The sequence below is a fragment of the Pezoporus wallicus genome, unplaced genomic scaffold (genome assembly GCF_028554395.1).
Source record: "Pezoporus wallicus isolate ANWC-B61680 ecotype Strahan unplaced genomic scaffold, APGP_CSIRO_Pwel_v1 contig_3952, whole genome shotgun sequence".
NCBI classification, from domain to species: domain Eukaryota; kingdom Metazoa; phylum Chordata; class Aves; order Psittaciformes; family Psittacidae; genus Pezoporus; species Pezoporus wallicus.
In genome coordinates, this window is record NW_026635034.1 from 4,798,064 (window position 1) to 4,823,491 (window position 25,428).

The 25,428-nt window shown below is 40.6% G+C and overlaps 1 protein-coding gene and 1 long non-coding RNA gene across 3 annotated transcripts; one reads left to right on the forward strand and one right to left on the reverse strand.

Annotated features, from left to right (window-relative positions):
• Window positions 1–2,343: 2,343 nt before the first annotated feature.
• Window positions 2,344–4,447, reverse strand: BCL2A1 (BCL2 related protein A1). Its single transcript, XM_057426344.1, has 2 exons — window positions 4,006–4,447; window positions 2,344–2,530 (listed from the first exon to the last, which is right to left on the reverse strand). The coding sequence occupies exons 1-2, from the start codon at window positions 4,423–4,425 to the stop codon at window positions 2,426–2,428; spliced, it is 525 nt and encodes a 174-aa protein (XP_057282327.1). The 5' UTR covers window positions 4,426–4,447; the 3' UTR covers window positions 2,344–2,425.
• On the forward strand, window positions 4,444–24,755 carry LOC130608567 (uncharacterized). 2 transcript variants are annotated; one of them, XR_008974577.1, is made up of 3 exons: window positions 4,444–5,096; window positions 20,519–20,676; window positions 24,475–24,755. It is a non-coding gene; the product is annotated as an uncharacterized LOC130608567 (long non-coding RNA). The 2 variants fall into 2 exon arrangements; XR_008974581.1 differs by lacking the exon at window positions 4,444–5,096 and adding an exon at window positions 13,352–13,414.
• The last annotated feature ends 673 nt before the right edge of the window (window positions 24,756–25,428 follow it).

Below are 25,428 nucleotides of genomic sequence, written 5' to 3' on the forward strand. Positions count from 1 at the left end.
TAATAGCAGTGTTATTTTCAGACCTTCTGTTACGTTTAGAATCTGGGTAGTATTTCTTATTACTGCTTTTCCTGCCTTTAAATCCAGAGCAAATGGAGGTCTTATTCTGATGAAGATAATCTGGAGCCCATCAGGCCATTTTGATTTAAATTGAGCTGCTTTGATTTAAACCCAGGCCTTAACCATGAAGGCAAGCTCTAAAATGATTGCATCAACTGCATTTTAGAAAGGCTGGGTTAGCCTTTTATATTTAATTAAAAAATTGTACTCCCCAGTATAAAATATACTAGCTTAGTGTAAAAGGATGTGAATGTGGTATTAATAGACTGGTGTTAGTCACTACAGTGTGTGCTTACAGTAGTGCACAGAAAGGAACTGAGTAAGAATTGCTGTTCTTATCACAAAGACTTAGACTGCAAATAATTAAATATATGTCAAAATATATTTTAAAACGTCGTTCCTGACAGGAACTTCCATAGGTATTCTGGAAGTGGGCATTTTCCTTTAGCTGCCCCTTGCCGTCAGGATGATGCCATCTTTTTTTCAACAGCAAGGAAATTCTCAGGAGTCCTGCTGAGTATCTTTCTTGTTTTCACTGGGGAGGGAGAGGGAGAGGGAAAAGGGAAGGAAAAAGGAGAGGAAGAGGGATGGGGAGAGGGAGAGGGACAGGAAAAGGAAGAGGGAAAGGAAAAGGGAGAGGGAGAGAGCAATACAGGTTCTGTCAAATGTTAACATCTCTTTGTGTTCTGTAGTTAAACCGTAAACAAAGTTGGACTATAGAATCACATAACAGCTCAGGTTTGAGGGGGTCTTAAAAGATTGTCTGTTCCAACCTTTCATGGGAAAGGTAGCCTAGATTAAAGTAGATGTTTATTCAGTCCCATTTTGAAAGCCTACACTGATGGTGATGCTGCCACATTCCTGAGGAGGTTGTTCCATAAATGATTGTTCTTACTGTACAAAATTTCTTATGTCGAGATGAAAGATGGAGAACCCATTGCCAGGAGGATGAATGATGGAGAATCCATTACCAGAAGGATGAATGATGAATAACCCATTACCAGAAGGAGGCTGCTTCATTCTCCCGGTACCATAAAACCTTGATTGTCTAGAGGATTTGTCTTAGAGAATAATGCTGTTGTGTGCCACAAGCAACCACTGCTTCAGTTTGGTTCATCTCCTAGCATGTCTACAAAAGGGTGTTTATACCCAGCCTTAGTTCCCTCATGTAGGAGTCACTACAGCTAAAGAAAACCCTCCTAGCACGAGTTCTTGAAGAACTACTATTTAACCTTTGAAAGCAAATGGAATTTGAGTCAAAACAGTAGTTGCTCCAGACTACAAAAGCCTGGAAGTCCTGCTCCTGAATTTGCTGAGTTGCAGCAAATCCCCAAAGAAACAATTGCTGTCATCAGAGCAGATCCAGTTCATTTATTTTGCTGTAAATATCTTTCTTATACAAACTCAGAGATAATACTTAAGTACTACAGAAAATTAACGTCTTGACATCCTTGGATTTCAGGTCAAACCCATATACTACTTGGATTCTCTAGTAGCACTGTGATAGATTTTCTAGGAGTCACCTTACTCAGGTAGATCTTTTCTCATCCTCCAATTTTTCTGGAAGAAATGAGACCAATCATAAGACTTTCAAATACATATTTTAATGTCTTTTTCAAAAATATTAGTGTATTTACATAAATTTCTCATTTAGAAATATCTTGTACTTGCCTATTTTAAAACACCTGGTTTAAAAAAAGTTCAGCCAGATGATTACATTACACAGATTTGAAAGAACATTGACTGTAGATATGAGCAATTAAAAAATACAACAAAGAAATACATACCATTGCATTAAGATTTAGTGCACATTTTTAAGTTGCTGACTTCTACAAATTGTTCTTCCCGTAAAAATTGCTTAGTCTGTGTCAGTAACTTGTACCCACTTTTACACTGGAATTTGCATTTCCTTTTTCCTCACAGAATCTCTCCCCCCCCCTTTGCCTATACAAAGGTTGCAATAAAATGCATTACAGTAGTATTTCATTTACAAAGCAAATGACATTAAAACTTGTTTCTTAACCCATTGGATTGTACTTTAGTAAAACAATGTCCTTTCATGGAGGTGCAGCACAGATTCCAAGAGCTGCCTGGATGTGGAAAATGATCACTCTTTCGAAGCAGTCCTGCCTGGGAAGGTTGAGTTGAATTGCTTCATGATGCTGTGTCAATTCCTCTTTGGAAGGATCTCATCCTCAGGTTTGGCAATTAGGATAGCATGTTAAACATTGTATTTATTCAAAATATATACAAATAAGTTAAAAAAAGTAGGGCAGAAAATGATGTTGATATTGCTTGGAGGAAAGCTTAGCAATGAAGCTTGTGGCAATATCTAGATTACACATGACTGGCAGGTCCATTTGTTTCAGTAGTACTCTCTGAGCAAGGTAAAAACAGCTATGAACATGGCTGTTATTTTGGAGAAAGACAGTCGTGATCTTCTTTCAAACTTCGTTAGGAAGCCATTTTCCTATGGAAAGGAACATGCAGACTTAGAGATAGCTTAACAATAACATTAAGCTAGGAAAAACACACCACTCTACTGATACCAGGTGCACAGAGTGCAACACCATTCTGCATAGAGGGACAGGTTTTCAGAGCTCTACCTCCAAAAGATGAATAGGGCTTTAAAAACAGTAGCTGAAAATAGCTGCACCTTGCTGAATGTTTGATTTCCAAGTCAAGACTGTGCCCTGCCTGTGTAAATAGAAAATGAATGTGAACTGCATCATCTAGTCCCATATCTTCAAGGAAGATACAAGTACTATGTTCTGATGTAGTAATATACTAGTAAGTATCTTCCTTTAAGACTCCTTATTCTACTGTGATGAGACAGTAGAATATTATGGAAAGTTTCCAGGAGCTGATACTTTTCTTAAATAAAATTGACTCTATTTCAAAGAGACGCAGAGAGAAGCCTTTACAGTAAATCTGATGCATCAGGGGTCCACTATCACGTTTTTTTTTTACTGCTACCAGACAGAGAAGGGTCAAAACAAGCAAAAAGAAAAAAGGAAAAGCAAGACACTAGAAAATAAATGAGGGGAAAAGTAGTAAGAGATAGGAATTGAAAGAGAAGTGGGACGAGAGGGGGTGGAAAGAGAAAGTAACATTTACATATAGAGAAAGGAAAAAAGTACCAGGGAAATAACTGAGAAATGATGTCACTGATTCTCAGCTTCCCCTAACTTCAAATGAAACCAAAATATTGGCGTGATGAAACTCAGCAAAGCAAAAGGGACCTCTCCTCCACTGCCAGAAGGGAATTTCAGCAGCTTGGCAAAATAATCCACATATTGACAAATGCTTTCCTCAGCACTAACTGTTGGTAGATGGAAGATGTGGGATTATCTCAGTCCAGACAGAAAAGATTTAACCTGGATTGCACTTACCTGTAAATTTGTGTAAGGAAAATTGATTGGGGGATTATATAACGGCTTTACAAAAGTACTGAGTTCACCTTTCAGGATCACACATGTATTCTTCCCTTATCTTGAACTCCAGTATTTTTGGTCCAACTCCTCTATGGAAGAAGAGTTGCGGCACTAACCTTAGGGTACCACTTATTTAAGTTTAGATTTAGTAATGGAAATTTTCATGCCACGCAGGCATTAGCCTGCTTTGAGCAGGAGGCTGGATCAGATGATTTCCTAAGGTCCCTTTCAACCTGAGTTACCATATGATCCTATGAGTCAAGGCTAACTAGGAGTTTGCTGTAACAGATACAGAAAGTGCCATTTTAAAAAGAAAGTTGCCTTTTAGCATTGTTCTGTTTAAAGCAGAAGCAAAACTTTCACTGTATGTCTCAGGAAGACATTCCAGTCATCATATGTTAAAGCCACTAAATAAAACCTTAAAATGGTTTTGATGATGTCTGTAACAATAGTTTCACTTAATGAAACAAAATCTCCTAATACAGATTCTGATGGAAAATGAGAAACCTACCCAGCCACCGTTTGCATCTATCCATTCGGCTTTATTGTTTATTATGTACTCTGTGATGAAATAAGAAATCTGCTCCTTTTCCTCTCCAGTGAGCTGAACTCCATGCTCTTGAAGCTTCTTGGTGAGAAGACCTCCAAATGTAAATATGGTCATAATTCGTCCCCAGTTAGTATTTCCATCAGCAAATTTTTCTTCCATGACACCATTGAAAATTCTCTTGGCAACAGCTACAGAGGTAATGTCAATTCTGTCCAGGAATGGTCTGAGAGCCTCCTCGGTTTGATCTTGCAGTGAAGATGCAATGTTTCGCAAGACATGAGCAACTCTGGTTTGGGCTGGTCCAAGATGTGACTCCTGAAGCACATATTGCAGGTAATCTTGAGCTAAGTAATAAACGTAGTAGAAGTCAGCAGTTTCCATTTAGAAAGAAATGCAGAGAGCAGTGCACCAGTCTTGATCAGGGTCAGTAATGAGCATCCACAAGACATGCACACGGCTTTGTATCGTCTGGTTTTCATGGAGTTTTTATCTGACTTAACAGTAGCGTGGGTTGTGGAATATGTCACAGCGGAAATGAAAGAAAAAGTGTGTGCTCAAGGGGAGAAACATGTCTTCCTGAGAGATTTATTAGTTCTCTAAATAGATCGGCTTTTACCATATTCTTTAGCAGTATAAATTGGAATTTCCTAGGGACTTTTGCTATGTAACATTAGCAAAAGTTTGGCATTTAGCTTACAAAATTCTGAGAATGGTGTATGTTAGCAAAGGTTTGCCATTTGGCTTGAAAAAACCTACTTAAAAAGTGTATGCTGTAGGAGCATGCAGCCCCCCCCATCTTCTCTTACCCTAATCTCTTCCTTGCCAGGGGTTAAAGCTGCAATCTGGATTGCAGTTCAGCAGGTTATTTCTGGTTCACAACTTTTTGAAGATACGGGTGGATATTTCCAGTAGCATGGAAGAATGGATAAACTTTCTTCAGCATTCAGGGAGCTTTACATAACTGCAAAAAGTGATACAAATATGGATGGAAAAAAGCAGAAAGCCAGCTTTATAGCATTATCTCCTGTTCCAGACTTTCCCACACTTTCTCAGTGAGTACTTTTCAAGATTTTGAATGGGTAGCTTCGAAGATTACCTCCCCACCCCGGGGAGTTCTGCTGTAAAAAACAGTTATGAAGGACAATGCTAATGCAGTCAGCTTGTCAGAACATGGGCTGGAAAATACGGGGCCAAGGTAGTGATATGTGATACTATTTGAATCTTTCTTGTCAGGTAACAAGTATGATACCTACAACAACTGCTCTTCTGTTAACATTTTCAAGCAGTTATTTTTGGGGGAAGGGGCAGGGGTATCTAGTCCACTTTTTCCTTACAGATTTCTCCTGAGGCAACCTGATGTTGCTAAAGGGTCAGGATGCATCTGTAGAGGACCTCAACCCACTGTGAAGGGTTGCTTAGAGCAAGCTGATATGGTTGCTGATATGCAGTATAGGGTTAACCCTAGCCAGCCGCCCTCCCCCCCCCCCCCCGCCCCAAAAGGGTATGCTGCTGCTCTAACATCACAGTTTTGCAGAAAACCCTTGAGCAGACCAGGGTAGTTTCCAGTTCCTTCTCAGGGTTTTTTCAGTGTGTGGTGAGACTCAATGTCACAGTAGTCTTCCATCCACAGTGGGGTTTGAAACCTCAAGCTATCACCAGCATAGCATAGACATCAGTCACTTCAACGATGCTGGAAATTGCTTCTTTTGCTTTCTCTTGGAAGCAAAGAGGTTGCTTGATGCTGTGTTCACCTTTGGGTTTATGAGGGCAGTGTGAGCTGGAAAAACTCAGATGGTATCTTCAGGAGAGAATGCGATGCTAAGACTGGGAATGGGCTCTCCTACATATACATGCACATTCTTCCCAAGCTCGTTTTCAGAGTTCAGAGGTGTCCTCTATCCAACACCTGCAGCTGCTGCTTTGGCAGAGCTGAGGCTGGCTTTGCCTTTGTTATGTTCAGTGATTTCAGCAAACTGCCAACGTTTTATGGGGAATGCAAATGAAAAAATAAAAAAAGGATGTGATAGTCTTTAACTCTTCCCAGCTCTGCTAAATCTGGGCTGAAATTTCTAGGGCAGAGGGAAGGCATTGCTTTACCCAGACCCTCTACCCAGACCACTTCCTTCCTGTCAAATGCCTGCTGCAAACAGCTGAGAAAGTTACCTGAGGAAAGAAATCACAAGCATCCTTTTTCTGTGTAGCACAGCCTGTGAAGTTACAGATCATGCCTGACCTAATAATTGATTAATGAAAAACTTTTTTATTCTTTGTGAATATAATAGTTGAATATGAGAACAGTGAACAGTACCTAAGGAGACAAGTTTTGCTTTTTTCACAATCAGCTGAGGTAGAGCACAGGCAGAAGCAGGTATTTCTTCATTAGTGGAGCATTTTGGATTCTGGGAAGGGTGATGAAATAAGCCTATAAATACATCACCATTATTGAAAGAAATCAGTGTTAATACCTTGGCAATCTTGGTGCAAATGCTGTCACAGTCTCTTGATCTCTGTAAGGTGAAGCTCAGTGCTCAGCTCCCAGAAGGGGGTGGCAGCTCTGAGCAGACATCTCTAGCAGCAAGCTGTGACACTGGTGACCAGAGCTCAGTATGTGGCTGTTGAAGTTGCCCCAGGTCTGTCTCCTTCAATGTCAGGCACATTTGCTTTTCAATAGCATGTAGTGGAGGGTGCAATTCCAAGTGTTGTATGCTGAGGTTTAGAGTTATGTAAACTTTGGAACAGATGATCTTTGGGATCCACTCCAATCTGGTATTTTATGATTCTATGAGTAGCAGTGGCAGTTTATTTATCTAAATACACACATAAAGACTTGGACCAGAATGTGTAGCCCAGTCTTCCCAAGGTCTAATGGTCAACTCTAAGCACTGTAAGAAATGGCCTTTAGAATCTTTTCCCTGTATTGTGCCACTGTAACGCTCTGATGCTCATTTTCTGTATTAGGGAGTGCTTTCCTTTCTTTTACCAGAGTTTGTGTTTTGTAGCTGTAAGTGAATGCCTTCAACATAATGAATCTCTACTTATCTTTCTACCTGCTCTATCTCCCCAGTGCTGCATATACTGCAGTCTCATACACTGTATTGCTTTTTCCCTATTTTCTTCTTTCCTGCATACACTTTGTCTTTTATAAATGATAAGTGCTAATAAAAGGTTTGAAACAGAAACCAGCTTGACATAGAAGCTCAAATTCAAACCCTCCCCTAACTACCTGGCAATAGCAAGGGGCTTCCAGTGCTTTAAATTTAAATCTGTGCTTTGTGGATTTGATTCTGCATCATACCCTAACCTGAAAAAGCTTATTTTCCAGAACAGATGGGAACTCGGTTGACAGATCCTCATAAAATTGACTTGTGAGAGACAGTGTCATCTCATCATGTTTGAGGCAAAACTAAGCCAAAATGACAAAAGCTTTGTTGAACTATTGGTTCTCCCTTGCCAGAGTTGTTCCAGTTCCAGGTGAGTGTGGGCATTGTGAGCCTTGTCTGGAGGAGCAGTCTGAGGCCTTGAGAAAATCATCACAGATTTTTTTCTGCTTTTCTTCCCTTTTTGATGTCCAAACCAGGATGATTTTTGTGTGGTTTGGTTGGATTTCATTGCAAAAGAACGGCGCAATTCACTTATAGCTTCCCAGATGTCCTGATACAAGGCTTCTGGAGGCTTTGTTGACTTTTATTTACCCTCTATTTTCCTATAAATCGGAATATGCAAGCTAGCTTTTCTGTGAGCTGGGATGGTTGGTTGGTACTGAATTCAGAGGCTTGGTTGCCCAGTGGAGTGCTGCCACCTAGCCGCAGCCAGCCCGGATGCACGCAGAGAAACCCGTTACCTCCAATACAAGTTCAAGTCTGTGCTTTGGGGTTCTGTGTGCAGCAAAGAACTAAAATACAGCAGGATTGAGATTCATTCCCGGTAATAATCTAAATTAGTACATGATACGTTGTTTCCCAGCTAATTCTGTCAGCTGGGAAGCACAAGCCTCCTGTCCAAAGGTTTCCAATGAAAAGTTTTCCTTCTTGAAGAAAGGTTTCCTTCTTATGAAGAAAGGTTTCTCCTTAAGAAGTTTTATGAGCAGTTCATTCTAAATCACTTCAGTCCATCTCCTACTGTTTATAGGGTGTAGGCTGAATAGCAGGATCCTGGATCTCAAATTCTGGCAACTGAAACAGACAATTAGAGCATCTAATATTCTGTGTGTCTCACAGATGCACAGAAGACAAGCTCCAGGGATAGGAGGATGTAGCTGGTTTTGCATCATCTGGGCCAATTGAGATATTCTGGGCTAATAGGAGAGCAAAAGTGGTCCCCATTGTAAACAAAAGCAAATAGCTATTCCATCTTAGCACTGAGCTGGGGTGCAGTCCAGAATGAGGGCTGAGCAATATGGCATAAGCAATTTTCTGCTCCCAGAAATACCACGCAGCAAAGTCTGGGAAGACAGATCATATGAAGATGCACATTCTATTGTCTGAAGCATGAGAAGAATTATCTGAGAGGCCATTATGACTCCTCTGTAGCACTCCAGTGACATAAGGGGAGCATAGGAAGGGGCCAGTCAGGTTGTGTTACTCAGGGTTCAGCTGCTGCCTTCTCACTTCCTCTGATAACTCATCACAACTCAGAACCTGTCAGCTTCTGGATCCCAGCTCCTCTAATCATCATGAATCAAGGGAGCAGCCAGACACACTGGCCCACTATGCATGTGCCATATATCATCATATGCTTGTGTGTTCTACACATGTTCTACATTCTTACAAGCCTTTCCAAGTGTTTATCTGGGATTAGGAGAATTTGGACCAATAGTCATACCTGTCAGCAGTGAGCCACAGAAACACAAGGCTTCCTGAACTTCCCAGGCAATGGAGCGTGAACAAGTAAAGTCTTGGTAGCAGGATTTTCTTGCTAAGCAGAAACACTGTCTGCTGAAGCCAGTTTCATTGCTGAAAATGCTTGATTCCAGGAGGAAAAAAACAAAAAGGTCTGCTTGGGAGTATTCATGAAATAAGAAGTCAGGAGATGATGTCTCCATATGATAACCAAAACTATGTGTCTCCCTAACAGCCACAAGTCAAGGGTGGTCTTCACTGTTGGTTCATTCTGCTGTGGCACGCACAATGCTAACATGTACAAAGTCCATTTTTACATTGATCTGCAGCTTTGGTTCAGATCTGCATCTTCCAAAGGCAAAATGCCATCAGGAGAGACAGGCATTTAGCATCGGCTGCACCGGTGTTTTAAAGCTACTTTAAAAGGTGGTGATACGTGGTGAGACAGCATTTCACTAACATCTGAGCCTGACATAGCATATAGAGAGTCCCACTGGATGCAAGTTTCAAAATATTCTCAAGATTCAGGTAACAAGTTTCCACTCAGCATGAATGGAATATAGATGCCCAGTTCCTTTAGGTGCCTTCAGAAAAACCTGCAGCTATTCAGTAGGGCTACCAACAATTTAAAGTTGGTTATTCTTTTAAATTCTTTGCTATTTGATTTTTCCAGTGAAGCTTCTGTATGTCATGGGTTTAAAATAAATCGTGTCAGAATTCAAGCTCACTTCAGCAGGTACTGTTTACCTGGATGCCTTAGAGGTTTGCAGACATCTACATTAACCCTCCTAGGAGTGAGCTTGCTTCTGTGCTCCCCCCTCATTTAAATCAAGCCTACATTTGCTCCTGTTACTACTAGAAACCTTTGCACTGGGTCAAGTGCTAGTGATTCACAGATTCTTTCCTTTAGAAGATAATGTATTCTTTTAATAAATCATTTTACCCTCTTTTTACGATATCCTCTCTGTTGATGACCCTATAAAAAAGGGTTATAACAACACTAGTATTTCTACTATAAAACACTCTTCATGAAGGTTCATAACTCATCTTTTGTTTTATTTGCAGAGTTCCCATCTGGGGGCACATTTGTTTTTATTCCCTTTTCAAATTGTTTTGAGTTATTTAGAGTTATTAAAAAAGGACAAAAATATAAATGTGTACAGATGTTTTCCTCTTTTATAATAAACCCAGATCTTTGAATAGAAATTCCGCTTAAGGAAATTAATACGTAATGTGATTTCAGTAATTTTCATAGAATCATAGAACAGCTTGGGTTGGAAGGCACCTTCAAAGCTCATCTAATCCAACCCTCTTCAATGAGCAGGGACATCTTCAACTAGATGGACAAACTAGGTTGGACAAAGCCTTGAGTGAGATGGTTTAGTGTGAGGTGTCCCTGCCCATGGCAGGGGGGTTGGAACTAGATGATCTTAAGGTCCTTTCCAACCCTAACTATTCTATGATTCTATTCTATGATTCTAGATCATGTTGCCCAGAACCACATCCAGCCAGGTCTTGAATGTCTCCAGGTATGTCACATCTCCCACCTCTCTGGGTGACCTGTGCCAGTGTTTCACCACCCTCGCTGTAAACAGTTTCTTCCTCACATCCATCTTGAATCTCCCCTCTTTGTTTAAAACCATCACTCCTCATCCTATTGCAGCAGGCTCTGCTAAAAAGTCTCCTCATCTTTCTTACAGGCCCCTTTTAAGAACTGAAAGGTCTCCCTGAAGCCTTCTCTTCTCCAGGCCAAACAACCCCAACTCTCTCAGCTTTTCTTACAGGAGAGGTATTCCATTCTCTGATCATTTCTGTGTCCCTCCTCTGGACCTGCTCTGACAGGTACGTGTCTTTCCTGTGCTGAGGACTCCAGAGCTGAACACAGTACTGTAGGGGGGGGGGGTCTCACTGAAAATAAATATGTATATTAAACCACATTTCTGAACCTTAATTCAGTAATCTTGCTAAAATTTTATTACCTTCTCAAATGTAATGTCTGTTTGAATCAAAATGTGATGCTAGCGCCTACTGTTTACAGCCTTTATTAAAACAAACAAACAAATAGCCCTGCATCTAACACATGAGGAAGACAAAGACTGCAGTGCCATTTGGTAGGACTTTTCTGAAGTCTAAAAGCAGTTGCTATGAAACTCGTTCATCCACCTAAGAAATTGTATTGCTTGTGGTAGAATAAAATCTGCATAAGTCAAGTCAACTGCAAGGAAGAACTGGTGAAGGTAATATCCCCAGCGATCCTTCTGGAGGGGTTACTTGTAATCCGAACTGCATTTCTCATCCTTCGATTTACCCCATTTCAGCAGTCACTCATGTTGGCACAGTGCAGTATTTTCAAACCCACAATGATCACGTGTAAATTGCGGCAAATTACAGCACGAAATTAGCTGTATATTTTTATCCTTGTGTTTATTATGATTTTTTGATCCTTCAAAAAAGCACACTGAGGTGGCATTTCTGTGCTCTTAGGAGAAGGCTGTGAGCAGAAATAGCCAACTCATCTGTCTCCCCAGGTATTTATACCACATTCATCACTGTGCTGTCTGAACATTTAATACTAGCCCCTCAATCTTTCTAAGTGAAATGACGTCCCATTAAAGAGGTGTGAAGGAAGCTGATGCTACCATGACTAGTTATCCAAATCAGAAGGAAACTTGCTTTTGAGCTCATTTTTTAATCATATACCTTTATAGTACTCTGTGCTTTGAATTGCATTTGCGCATCACTTAATTACTGTGGCTGTGTATAAAGCCCCTGGTTTATCTAGGGAATCAAGCCTGTAAGTGTTGTAGTAATGATGCTAATACTGATGCCTGCTAAGGCCCTAAAATGCTCTGTCTTTCAGAAAGCTGAATTCTTTTAGACCCTTTCAAATGATCTCAGTGCAAAGTGTTTACTTATTTGTGCCAACAGTTACAGGCAGTAAAGCAACACCTAAATGCCCCAGTCGGGAGCAGGGATTCTCTTGTGCTGGGTGTTTCACCCATTAAAGCCAGGAGGAGTCTTCTGCCCCAGCTCACTGCACATGGGGAGAAATGCTGAACCAACACAAACCCCCCTGGCTTCACAAAACAGCAGGAGTGGGACCATGATGGTCTATCATTAGGCAACAGTGAGGATGATTATATTTAATTTGAGTCATTTTCATGGCTATCGGTAGCAACAGCAAGCAAACTACATACCAGCACTTCAGTGTGTGTAATTTTGAGTTTTCACAATGAAACCCCAGAATACTCATTCACCGTTGGCAGACTTGCCTTTGTATCAATTTGGGACTAGATTCTTGGCATGCCAGGGAATTATGCATCATAATGACTTAATCAAGGGCTTTCATAGTGTATTCTAGAGCTGAGAAACTTTTCTAAACCTAAATGCAGATGGAAGCTTGGACCCAGCATCAAGTGCTTTACGCATGAAGTCAGAGGAGCTCTGCACAGACTGACCCCCTGTGCCTCAGCAAAGTTCTATTGATTTTGGTAACTTCATCTGTGCAGGGATGTGAACCTATCTACAGGGAACTAAATGAAGCCTAAAGTTATTGATTTTTCAAGAGAAAAGAACTTTAGTTAAAGATCTCTTATGTTTTCTTAATTATTCCTGAGTTTGAAACATGACATCACAGCAACGATATTAAAGAGGGACAATAAATAAAACAGCCAGTTTTGCATGATTTAATGAAGCAAGACCAGAGAGGAGGGGATTGACCAAGTTAGACAAGGTTTTTATTTGCTCTTTGTGCTGGATAGCTGTTAATCATTCAATGAGAAACACATTTCCAATGGCCAGTTCTCAAGCAACATAAATAATAGCAACATCCTTGTTTCTCCTTTGCCCTTAATTTCCTTTTGGAGGCTTGGCAATAAACAGCCATTCCCAATGTATTTTGCAACTTAGAGCCCAGACCCAAAAAGCCCCCATCAAATGTAATTACTTTGCTTTACACCCTCCTTTATATTCCTGAGCTAACAAACAGCCACTGCAGTTCCAGAGGGAGCTCATTTTTCTGGCTGCCTACAGGGCATTCAGAGTTGTCACATGAGCACAACTCAGTCATTAGCTGAGTGTATTGGCAGGGACCAGTGCTCTCTACAAAAGGTGGCAAGCCACAAAATTTAGAGTTCTTATATGCAGTATAAAACTTGGTGTTTCTATGGCCTGGCAGTCCCCTTCAGCTCAGTGAGCTTTGATTTTCCCATCTATTGGATGGGCTTCTCCAGAGGATTTGCTGATTCTGCAAATATGACTTGATTTTTTACTTCTACCACAGATTTCCTCTATAACCTTGAGAAAACTCCAGGTCTCCCTTTGACTCAGTTCCTCACTTCTAAAATAGAGGAAATTAGAGAATTACACTCAGGTGTGATTAGTTTTGCCTATATTTAGCAGTCTTCCCAAGGAAGTATGTTAAGGGGAGTTGATGTGTGTGTCTCAGCTGGTCTGTGGTATGCTGGGATGTCTTAGTCTAGGCTGTTGATGACAGTAACTCTATGGCCACAAGCCAAACGGAGCTGAAGCAGGTAAGAGCTGACTCAAAGGCACGTAACTCCAGTCATTTACCATCTGTGTGTGAGTCAGAGCCCTAATATTTGTTTTCTTCTCTCCTTTGTTGGCAGTCAGTGGAGCTGTTTATTTGTACAGCAGTTAGCACATTGGGACCTTGATCTCAGTCAGGCCTAGGTGCTAGTTTTAATACATAGCCTAATGTAGCATGTTATAGAGTGAGATGCTGGCTTTGTCATTGACATATACGTATGTGTGTGTGTATGTCTCTTGGATCCCATTTTTCTCTCATGTGGCACTGTGGCTAGTAGATAGATCTGCCTTAGAGATGCCAAAGGTGTAGATCTCGTAATTCTTTGGACATATGTTTTGGTTAAGTCACTGAAGCCTGAGTGCTTGTGAGGCAATTTGAAAAACAGCTTTATCAAGTTCATCTCTTCCAGTCATTTTTCTTTCACAGTATGCTTTGCTAGCTGTAAAATTATTCTACTAAGGTGTGTTACCACATTCTGAGGCAATTTGTTTTCTTCTGCATTGATCTTTGATCTGAGGTACTTGTTCCTGAAAGCATTTTTCCTTTTTAACCACTTAGAAGCTAATTTGGTATAATCTAGAAATTGATGTAGAACAACATTTCTTTTATACTTTGTCCTTTATTTGCTAATCACTTTTTCTAGACAGTCAATTTGTGAGTGGATTCCTATTCAGTCACAGTCAGATATGTTGGTGTTTAGTGTACTAAATTAATTTGTTGTGTAGCTCTCCAAAATAGCTTAAAATTATAGATTTCATAAAAGGATAAAAAAATCTCATTTTAAAACGAAGCAGTAGTTTTGTCAGTGTGTAATGTTTTGCAAATGAAAAATTGGAAATAATTGTAATAACAGTATATTTATAGTTAATTAACTTGTAATCTAATGGAAAACCAATCTCCCTTAGAAGGTAAAGGCATGATGTAGTCGGGTTTTCTGTTTCTGGTTTCCTGCTGGATACCCAACAAAGAAAATAAATGGGGTTTTATTGTAGCAATTCCTTGCCAAATAACCTGTTAACCATGGGCTTTTGTGAAATTAGGAGGCATTTTAGGTGCACTGGGGCTCTCACTCTTATGTCTCTTTGAGACATTGTTTTTAATCTTAAAACATGCATTCAATCCAGTCCTCTTCTTCCTTTCTGTGGGTTTAAAGCCCTGCAGCATCACATACACATACGTGAGTTTTACTGATGGCGCATCCTCCTGCATGGAGGGAGGTTGCATACAGCTGTAGGATCCAACCTGTAAAGCTACCATCTCATTTCTAAGGAGTTATGAACACTTCTGTCATCTTCTGAGGAAGCAGGACTGGATAACAAGTGTGGTCTAGAAGCTCACACTGCAGTAGGGCTTAGTTTTAGCAAACATATTTCTTGATTGCTGGTGATTACTGACAAGATAAGATGCTGAAACAAACATTTACAACCCCAATAATACACTGGCAGTGGTGTTCTGCTGTGAAAAGTGACTCAGTAAAAGCGTCACTTCCAAGCTGCAGGATTATTGGTTCTGAGTCCAGACAAAATGTGCTCAATTTGCAAGCAAAAATATAATACCTGTTTCTTAGCTGCTAGCCATAAAAAGGGGTTATGGTCTAGGCTGGTTGCCCTATAGACTGTGTAGTTTCCTCAGGTAGGTGTTGCATTCATGACTTGGTAGTGGTTTATATTTGTGTAAATACTAGCCAGGTTGCAAATAGATGTGGGTAAGATCAGAATAGGTTACTTCCTTTTGATAAATGTAGGGCTATTTGAATGAGATCATCTATAGTCTACCCTCTTTGGTAACACAAACCATAGAATTTCAGTTAGTTCCTTCTTGTGTGCAGCTCATAACTCTGGGCTAAGACAGGCTGTGCAAGCTGGAAGAATTCTTACAGCTTTATCCTTTCATTCCCTTTAATAGTTTTGCAGAGATCTAACAATCCAGAACGGGTGCTCTGATTCACACATGCTGATGACTTGCCTTCCAACAACTGCTGCGGTTCCTTCTCCTAGAAGTCATTCCCTCCCACCTTCCACTCCTCCTGCCCTGTCCCTCGTGCAAAGACAGCTTGGCTATTCATCAAGCAGGATCTGAACTGCTGCAACCTGGAACTCAGCAGGTCAAGGTGGACAAACACCAATTTCACTTGTCCTTAATGCCCTGGGTCGCAGTTTATAGCAATGCAGTAGCTGCAGTGGAGAGCTGAGCCATCCTTATGGCAGAGGCAAACCTCTCTTGCTGCCTTACTGTAAATCAATCCCACTCATCCATCAGAGCTTTCAGTAGGCGATTCTTGTGTGTGACTGGAGCTGTCTGAATGGTGGTGCAGTAATGTTATAAACCATCTCTCTTCCCTGAGGCACTTGTATAATATTCAGTGAAAGTTTGTTCTGTGCCATTGGTATGTTTTGCAGTGGGTTCAGTGGTTAAACAACCAAATGGTAGTTAAGAAGTTCACTGTTTGAGCTAAACACCTTCACTGGTGGTGTCTTTCTGACCATGTTCCTATATGTCCCTGTACTTTTTGAATTAGGATATGGTGACAAGATATCTTGTCATCATTAATGTTGCACAAACTAATGCTGATGCCTCTCTTCCTCATCCTCCCCTTTATTAAAGTTTGGGATTTTGGTACCTTCTGGCATATTTAAATTGGGAAGAATGCTGAATTAGGACAGGCTGTCCCTTGTGATTTTGCATAAATGATTGCATCAGGCAGTGTTGACTCCAAAGGAATTTGTAGAAATTTATTTCCAGAAAGCAGCTGAGTTACCAGCCTACAAAGGACTGATCAATAGCAAGTGGCTTCAGCTATCACAGTGCTTTTAATTTGGTAAATTGTGCTTTTGTCGTGCAACATCAAGGGATTCTTCTGGCTTGAGGAACCTGAAGAAAGGGAATATTGACTTTTGAGTGCTTAAAATCTGGGATGCTTTACTTTCAGTTTGTCTACAGCATCTCTGGATAGACAGAACAAACTGTTAAAAAGATTATTAAGGCAATGCTGTGCAGGAACATTTTAGTGCAGCAATTTAGTCATGTATGTCTGGCCATATTAATGGGAATCCTACTGCTACATCCCTGTGCACCCTGCTAAATAATTTGCCTAATGATTTCAGTTAAGCATGGAAAACAAGCACCATCTGAAACTGTTTGCTTGACATATTATGTTTGATGCATGGGAGCTGGAGAGAAAATACAGCGCTGCAATGTGAGTACCTCAGTTCCCTGTACTGTGAGGGGAGGAGACTGGTATTAGAATAAAGATGACCTGAGACATCAGTGCTTATTATGATGGATGCAAAGCCTGTACTATGAGTCCAGCTTGTATCCTGCTGCTAGGAGTGCACCTTTCTGGCCGTAGGTCTCAAAAGTCCAGTTGGGCAACTCTTGACTGAGTTGGGCTCCTGGCTTCAAATAATTTGCAAAGAATTTGGCATCAGGTTAAATTTGGACACAAACTGCTACTTCTATAGTGAATTTTTCTCATGTCCTCCCTTTAAGTGAGATTTCAGCTTTGGTGTATGCAGTTTTGGTACTTCCCATCTGCTTTTGGAAAAAATTTTTAAAGGTGAAGTCTGATCAGTTACCTTCCCTTGTGGTACAGTTCCATTCAGATAATAATAGGTTACACAGCAGATAGTTCCTGACAGACTGTCCATATCATATTGTCTGTTTCAGATAATAACTAATTCCTTCTGTTATTATATATAGCAACACATTGAATTATTAAAGAAGACATAATAGGAGACTTTCTTACCTTCCCCATATTCAACTGAATTTCCTATTCTTCAGGTATTTGTGGCAGAGCCAGCCCCAAAGCAGAAGTCAGAGCAGACTGTGGACTATGCACTAATGCACTAATGATGCATCTCTGAGTCCAGTAGAATGATGAATATCCTCCTACCATATCTAGAAAAGGCTCACTGTCTGTTAAATAGTGTGGTATTAATTGTGTTACAACTCAGACATCAGCAAAGCTCCTACACATCCCTGGCTGAAAGCTGCCTGTCATGTACCTTCCCACGTGTATTGTGTTTGGACTGCAGTGAATAAAGCTGTGTATGCTCAAGTGTTCAGCAAAGGGGAGCTGGGCTTCACGAGTCACTGGACTGCTTAGGAAATACTTCAGAGAAATGTGCTAGCAGCACATGTGCTGCTAGAAATAAAGCTTTGGGTACTCAAGTCACAGTCCTGTCCCTGAGCTCAGTTGGAAATACTGTGCTGAGTGTGATGACAGAGAACCTAATGCTGAAGTGCCATCACACACAAGTGATGAAACAACCCCGAAATACTTTGGGACATATTTTTACAAGCAGCAGCATATCAGCTCTTATGTGCTCATCAAATTCCAAATCAAGTAATTAGCTTGCAATTTCAAATGGCAGTGTTATTGTTTGCTTCATTACCTCCTGCACTTGCTAATGCTGTTTGTGCAGGATGGTCACTATTTCTCCAGCTTAGCAGCAGGTACATTTTAGCAATGAGAAAAGGAGCAATTATCAGCCTCCACAGCACCTTGGTTCTCTTCGCGATGAATGGTGCAATACAAATGTAGAGGATTATTTAAAAACGCATTGCAAACACTTCTAGCGTATTAGCCATAATAATAGCCTGCCTGTTTGAGCTGGCAATGATCCAATTCCTTCGTCAAGATGCACTACCTGGTGCATGTGTTCATAGACCAACTGACTAGCTCATAAAACAGCAGGATGGCAAAAGCATCAGGAAAAACAATGATGTGTGTTTATGTTGCTGTAAGTTATGGATGTGTAATAAACAGGGGACAGGAAGTTCCTGAGCCAGTAAGGATAAAGGCGAGGGTTTTACAACAGCTATAAATTCTGAAATGTGTGTTTAAGACTGGATGATCTTTAGCTGCTTATCCTGATTTTTGTGTACCGGACTGATGATAGTAAATGTGAACTAGGTAATTTACAAATTGGAAAGTGTAGCAAAGCGATGTTTTGAGTTCACTGAGCAAAGGAAGATGATGTAGAATGTTTCAAACCCGAAGTAAAAATATAAGGGCCTCCATAAGACTGCAAATGAGGCACAGGTCTGAATTCATTTTACATGTAGTTTGTTTGAAATCTGAGGTGATATCAAGAGAAAAGTTCATTTGTATTATTGTGGATATGCTGTTTAAATATAACAGAGGTAGTTTCTATGAGACTTAGTTTTTAAACTAGTGCTTATTAACACATCTGCAGCCATTCTACAAAGTATGTATCCAAGGGCAGATGGAGGCATGGCACAGTGCTGGCACTGACAACAGCAGATACGTCATCTAATTAGCATATCTGATATATATGTTAATGTTGATAATACTCATTGGTATTACCCAGATAACTTCCTGAACAAATGATTTCTGGGAATCTATGCAACTTGTTGAATGTTTAGACTTTATTTTTCAATCCAACATTTGTGTGACATTAAAAAAACCTCCCTGGAAGGATTTACTGGATACCACTGTCAGTGATTACTGACAAGTTTGGGTGTTGGTATGCTGTATGTGATCAAGGCTGGCAGAACTTCTACAAATGTGGTTTATATTGGGCTGCAAAACTCAGCTCAGTTCTGGAGCAGAGTGTCTTAGACTTAAGTGCAAAACTTCATAAAGCATCTCCATAAAGGTACCGTGAATTCTTCACCCTCTCCGTTGCTGATTCAGAATTAAGCATGGAAGAGGGGCTAGGTGGTTCTCCATCACCTTGCCAGCTACTCAGGTGGGTCTGACAACTGAGCAAGTCTCAACTCCCAAATTTTCCTCAGTTCCTGCTCCTTTGTTCCTAAAGGAAAGCCTGGAGAGAATAAGATCAGTAACTGATCCTGATATCTACATCTAGTTAAGAGATGTATCGGGCATAGACCTAATCAGCCAAGCCTTAGGGCACCTCTGTGCAGAGGACGCTTCTCATCTTTTCAGTCTCCACGGGGGGCTCAGTCATTCACCTTCTGTGAACTACAGAGTTTCTTCCTTTACAAATAGTGTCACTGGAGAAGAAAGTGTTACTCAACATGAGTAAATGTGACAGCAGCTGGGTCTAAAGTTAAGTCTAATCTGCTCTGAAGTGGGAACTGAAGTAGGCCTAACCCTGCTGGATGAGTCAGTGGCAGAATCAGGGCAAGAACAAGAATCCCTTATTACCAGCTGTGCGATATAAACACATGCCTTCCCTTGCTGGCTTCCCAACCATCCATTAACGCAGCGGTAGCAGTTAGATTCAGTTCATTTTTTTTTTCCTTGGGATCAACTTTCACCTATTTTTGAGGTAGGCAGGAATCTGTCCTCCCCTCACTCCTCATCAGCTTTATCTGCTCCCATAAAACACCAGGAGTATCGGGCTCCTCGTGTTTGCCAGCATTAAACAAAACTTGCTGGCAGATACAAAACACTTCATGTTTGCTTGGTTGCCCCATACCTGTTAACTGGGTACAGCTCTTACAATTCATTCTTCATGGGACACTGCAGCCCCATAAAAGCTGTGAGTCAGGCTTCCAAGAAAAGTCATGCATGACTTAAAATCACGAGGATGATCAAAAACAATAAAATGCATATTTTCAGCTTGCCTTTGGGTTTTCTAAGGCTGTGAGGCACACCCATTTCAGGTCTTCAAGCTCTTCTTTGCAACCATTAAGGCTGGAAATTCAGGGCATTCATTTTTCATGAGCTACACACAATTTCCTGTTTTCAGGAAAACAGGGAATATTGTAAGACCTAATGGCCAGAACTGTCAACACTGGTGCTGTCACTGAACATAACTTGGTAAAACTAAATGTGTGATTTCTTTCCTTTTCCATCCAGAATGAGGGTTTTGCTTTTCCCATCAGCACAATGACTTAGTGTTTGGATACGTCAGTCTATTTGAGAAAGTATAGATTGCTTTTGCTGAGAATTATTAAAAATTGTATCACTGGCTTGGTGTTGGATGAAAGTCACAGAGGGGTGGACTGTCCCCTGAGATGGCATTTTCAGCCTACTGTCACCAATTTGTCTTGGGCTTGGTGTATTCATTTAATCTCTTTACCTTCACACAGCTTAATGCAGTTAGACTGAATATCATTCTGAATTTTCTTCTCTTTATTTCTCTTCTCAAAGCAAATTTTGAGTGTAACAGCTCAAGGCTGGATTGGGCATACCCCATCTTCTGGACCTTCAGACCAAGCACTTCGCTGGCAGCCGTGTCCCTTGGGTAAATGGGATTCTGCAAAATGACAGTGCAGCTTGTGTGGGCAGGGGACAGGCCACGTCCCAAAGTAAGTAATTAATTCCCTCGGGGCCTCATGGCTGTCACAAACATCACCATCTTCTGCTTCCTGTGCTAGATGCAATTCCTAGAGCTTGTGTTCTTGGATACAAAGGGAGTACTAATAGTACCTGCCAAGACATGCTGTCTTTCCCTTGGAAAAAAAAAAAGATGAGAAAACAAACTACATATGATAGATGTTAGTCATGTTGCTTATTGCACTGTTGGCATAATCTCCCCCTGGGGCTCCTATACTCACATCCAGGATTTGGGGATGAGTCAGGTGTATTGCATATGTACTTATGGATGATCTGAGCATACACAGAACATAATGGGAATTTCATGATGTCCCAACTTGCTTTTGCTTCCCTCTGTGCCACAAGATGTCTGTAAATCCTAGACAGAGTTCTTCTCTGAGACAAGGTTGCTGGATGGAAAAAAACAGTATACCTCCAAGGAACTGCATGTGTGGGAGCATCAGTCAGTTTGCTATAATTGAATACACTAATGATGCTAAATCTTATGACATTACTGCTGGCCATGTGACCTTGGTGGTGATTTCCTGAAACCTCTAGATTCTGGAGTCATGTTAACACTCAAGGATCTCTATTAAACAAAGATTTCAGCCTCCACATTTGTAAGATAAAGCTGTTTCCTGTGATTCCGCAGCATATCAAAAAGTGAAGGCAAGTAAGAACACACTGAACCTGTATTTTGAAAACCAAAAGTCTTTAAACCCATCACATGGCTTTGGGGGACCTGAACATTTATTTCTGAACAGCTTGCTGTGGCAACTTGATAATTTTCCTTTAATAGTTATGTCTGTTCTTGTGCAGCTTGGCTTCCTACACCTTCTCTAATAAAACTATCAATGTTTTGTGTATATTAAACTGCTTTATTTTTACTTAGAGTTCCTGAAGTCACTGACAGGCAAGATAGTGTTGTATGCAAGGCAATTATTTAGGCATTACAAGATTAAAACACAGAATATATTTCCTTGGGAAATAAAGGTTTCAGACAGTTTTTTCTATGTATAGAACAGGGATAAAAGCTTAAATGCTGCCTGTTCTGGTTCCCTACTTCTAGTAAAAGAAAGGTTGGGGTTTTTCTTTCTTTCTTTTCTTTTCTTTCTTTCCTGAAAGCAGAAAGATTGTTTAAAAACAAGGATCCAAAACTGGAAGGATATAAAAAAAGGCATGGAGCTATTGTAATGGAGGATGTTTCTTAGGCCTTAGTGGTAGTGTCTCACTTCCATGAGGCAGGAAAAATACAACAACATAGCAAGGAATAAAGTATTAAATGCTGCTGAGACTTTTATAAGGACATTTTTATAGTTCTTTCAGGTGCAGTGGCATTCTTTTAATTACCTGGACATGACAAAGAATGCTGTAATGCCGAAATGTTGATTCTCTGGTATACATAAGACAATAAAGGTAACAGCCAGGGAAAGGAACTCAGCAGCAGAAATAGTGAACGTTGTTTGTTCTGATCTTTCCATAGTTATGCTGCTAACGGGTGGAAATAACTTTAAAGGATATAAAACCCACTCATACAAATACCACTTGATTTAGCCATCAAATGAATTTGAAGTACTGGTGTCTTCCCAGATGCTGGCACTCTCCAGTGTTTCCCATTTTGTGTTATTCAATTTAATATACCTAATGCTGTAAGGAGTAACATGACCAGCCATCATGGTTGCCAGCCCCTGTCTTTTTCTATCTTTGTCACTATGTACTTAGACTCTTCACCACCAAGGGCCCCTATGCTGGTGCAGCCCCTGCACATCTGGTAACTCCTCTGCTTTGCTGAACAATGGAAGTTTTATCACCCCATTTTTCACAGGAGCTGACCCATTAGAAATTGTACTCCCAAGGGCTTACCAGGAGCTCATTCATGGGGAGAAGAAGCAGTCATACAATGAAGTATCTTCTACAAGTGTTGCCAATGGGAAATCAAACAACATTTTTTGGGTTTTTTTTGCAATGAAACAATTTGTCTACTGAGCATTGATACTTGCCTCTACACTAAACCTGCTCCCTCCGTGCTGTTTAGAGACTGCACCTGAGAATGCCTGATTTCTGCCATGCCCTCAGCTCCCACTGATTCCAAGGACAACTGAACTCATCCCATTTTTATATGCCTTTTGCAGGTCCTATCCCTTCTTCAAAACCTGATATAGTTCTATCTAATAAATACTCTGACACTCGGCAACTTGCAAAATGAGCTATTATAAGGGAAGTATATCTAACACCACAGCAGAGATAAGGTATGCATGTTGCCCAAGATCATGCATAAAATCTCCTGTAGCTCTGGAGAAGAAAACCCTTGAGAAGTAACTTGTGTTAGATATGGACTAATACATAACTCTCTAATGTTTATGATTTCCCCTGTTTTACTTATTGCTTTAATTTCTCTGTTTTACTCAAGACTTAATTTTGATTTTTAGCTACACTGGGATGTTTTGTCAGTAGAACCTTCTGTTCTATGGTTTTTACTTCTCCCAGTTTCTCCCTTCCAATGGCAAGGGCTCTGGCAGGTAGCTCCAGCACATGCAGTGATAGTTTTGTAAATGATCAGTGCTCCTCCCAGTATGTTCTACTGGATGTTATTGACACTAGCATGAAAGTATTACAGTTCATAATCCAACATTTCGGCACCAACACATCTCCACCACTCCTTTAAGCTGTAAAATGGGCCATATGAATTATAAACTAGGTTACCATCCCTTTCTTCCACCTTGACCACAAAGGTGGAAACTTCTCATGGAGAATATGGATACAGAAAGAGGGGATGATGAAACCTTATCCTTCTGTGGCTAGGCTCATCTGCCACTGCTGGAACTCAAGGCTGTGATCACTGCTGTGTAGGCAGAAATACTGGGCAAGGTCTTATTGCCAGTAGTACTGTAGTAGTTAAAAACAGAGTTTGGTACAGGCTAGTGACTGTAAGTCAATAAATATTACTCTGATTTTGCAGTCCATGTGGCTTAGCAATGGCTTCTACACTGGTTAGCAGTGTATTAGCTTCATTTTACGTGGTTTGGGTACATCTGCATTACGTAACAGCCACTTTAATGCTTGTCATCTAGACATAACTTAATGCTGACATATTTGACTATATAATTAGGTATGTCAGCAAATTAACAGCAGTATACTAAGTACTATTCTTCATGAGAGCTAGTGAGCTTGGTGTGGGGTGTGTAAATGTTATTTTGGCCCAGTAAGGACAAGAAATTAGGTAAAATTAATATTCCCAAGAAGATTGTAGAGAATGCTTTCTACAAGAGCAAAGCACAATGTAAGTTTTATAAGACAGTATTTTGGAAGAACTTGAATTACTTATACACCCCAGCTTTCTCATGGCTGAAGCACACAGGAACCCATTGTACCTTCACATCTGGGATGTTATACTCTAGGAGGTGTGACTTTCAGAAATACCAGAGTTTTGCTAAGTGAAATAAATAAATTCAACTGCAGTCTGGAGCTCTGAACTCGGGTGTGATGCTCTCCTTCTGCAGAACTTGTTTTTTATGGCAACTCTGATTATTAGCAATTTCCCAAAGGAGGGAAAACTTTGCAAGCCTGTAAGATGTCAGAATACTGTCAAATGGCCATTACTGTGAAAACAGAAGACTGTATCATGCTTTCATTCTTAAGGTTGAAAACTGAGGGGGCATAAATTTATTATCACGATTCTAGAATGTTTAAAGACAAGGATAAAATCACCTCCTACAAGAGGTCCGACTGGCAGCAGAGAGATTGGAAGAAGATGCTTCCTTCTAATGTCACGATTTTCCTCTTTCCTGTAGGAGATCAGTAGAAAAGGAAGAAAGAAGCAGAGAGAAGAACGCTGGGAGGGAGGTGTGATTTATTGCTCTGATGTCATAATTTCCTAGTTTATCAGCTATGTCTTAACCCCACTACTCAGGAGTACTTCAGAGGGCAGCAGAAGAGAGGAATGTGAAGAGCAGAGAGGGAGAAAGATGAAGAGGGGAAGGAATCGTAGGGAAGAAAGGAGGAATCGTAAACCTCTGAAGTTCCAAGTCAACTGATGTGCATTAAGAAACATTAGCTAAGCATTTTCAGCAGGAACAAATGTTCCTGTGACTGTAATAAAGAAAAAAACCTCTCTTCAGTCATAGACCTGTCAGTGATCCAAATCCTCAACCTTGTTCTACGTGTACTTTTGCTCAGGAAGTTCACCAGGCATTTAACTCTGGTAAGTTACTAATATGTCTTTTTAATACGTCTTGAATAGTGCACAGGACATTAAAAGATAGTACAGGGAGTCGGACACCAGACTTTCTTTCGGTTAAGTTAAATTAAATAATATCTGGTTTTATAAAATGTAGCAGTGATGTGGTGGGAATGTGGATGGATAGGCCTTTGATGTCCCTGATTCCTTGTGTCACTGTGGTCCTCACACAGGCTATGTCTGCATAGGAGCTGCTCACATATGATGGTATCCAAACGATTTTGATCTGTTACAGGAGAACAGGATTATGATACCTCTTTCTCTGGCCCTTTCTTCTCCCTGTGTAGAGAGTACAGGGAGCATAGTCTGTAACATATGTTTGCTGGCAATTCCTTGGGAAACTGCCCGCATGGAGGTGAGAGATGGATAGACTCTGTCCCTCCTGATGCGATACAACAGTGAGTAAAGTACACTTCAGAAAGGCAGTAAGGGTGTGTCGTACTTCTGGCTAGAAGGACTTAGGAATTTCTGTGATAGCTGTAGGATCCCTGAATGAAAGGTACTACCC

Coding starts and splice junctions, on each gene's coding strand:
- BCL2A1 (XM_057426344.1), bottom strand. CDS start 4,425: ATGGAAACTGCTGACTTCTACTACGTTTATTACTTAGCTCAAGATTAC. Junction 2,531..4,005: donor TAGATGCAAACGGTGGCTGG/GTAGGTTTCTCA, acceptor TCCTTTCCATAG/GAAAATGGCTTCCTAACGAA.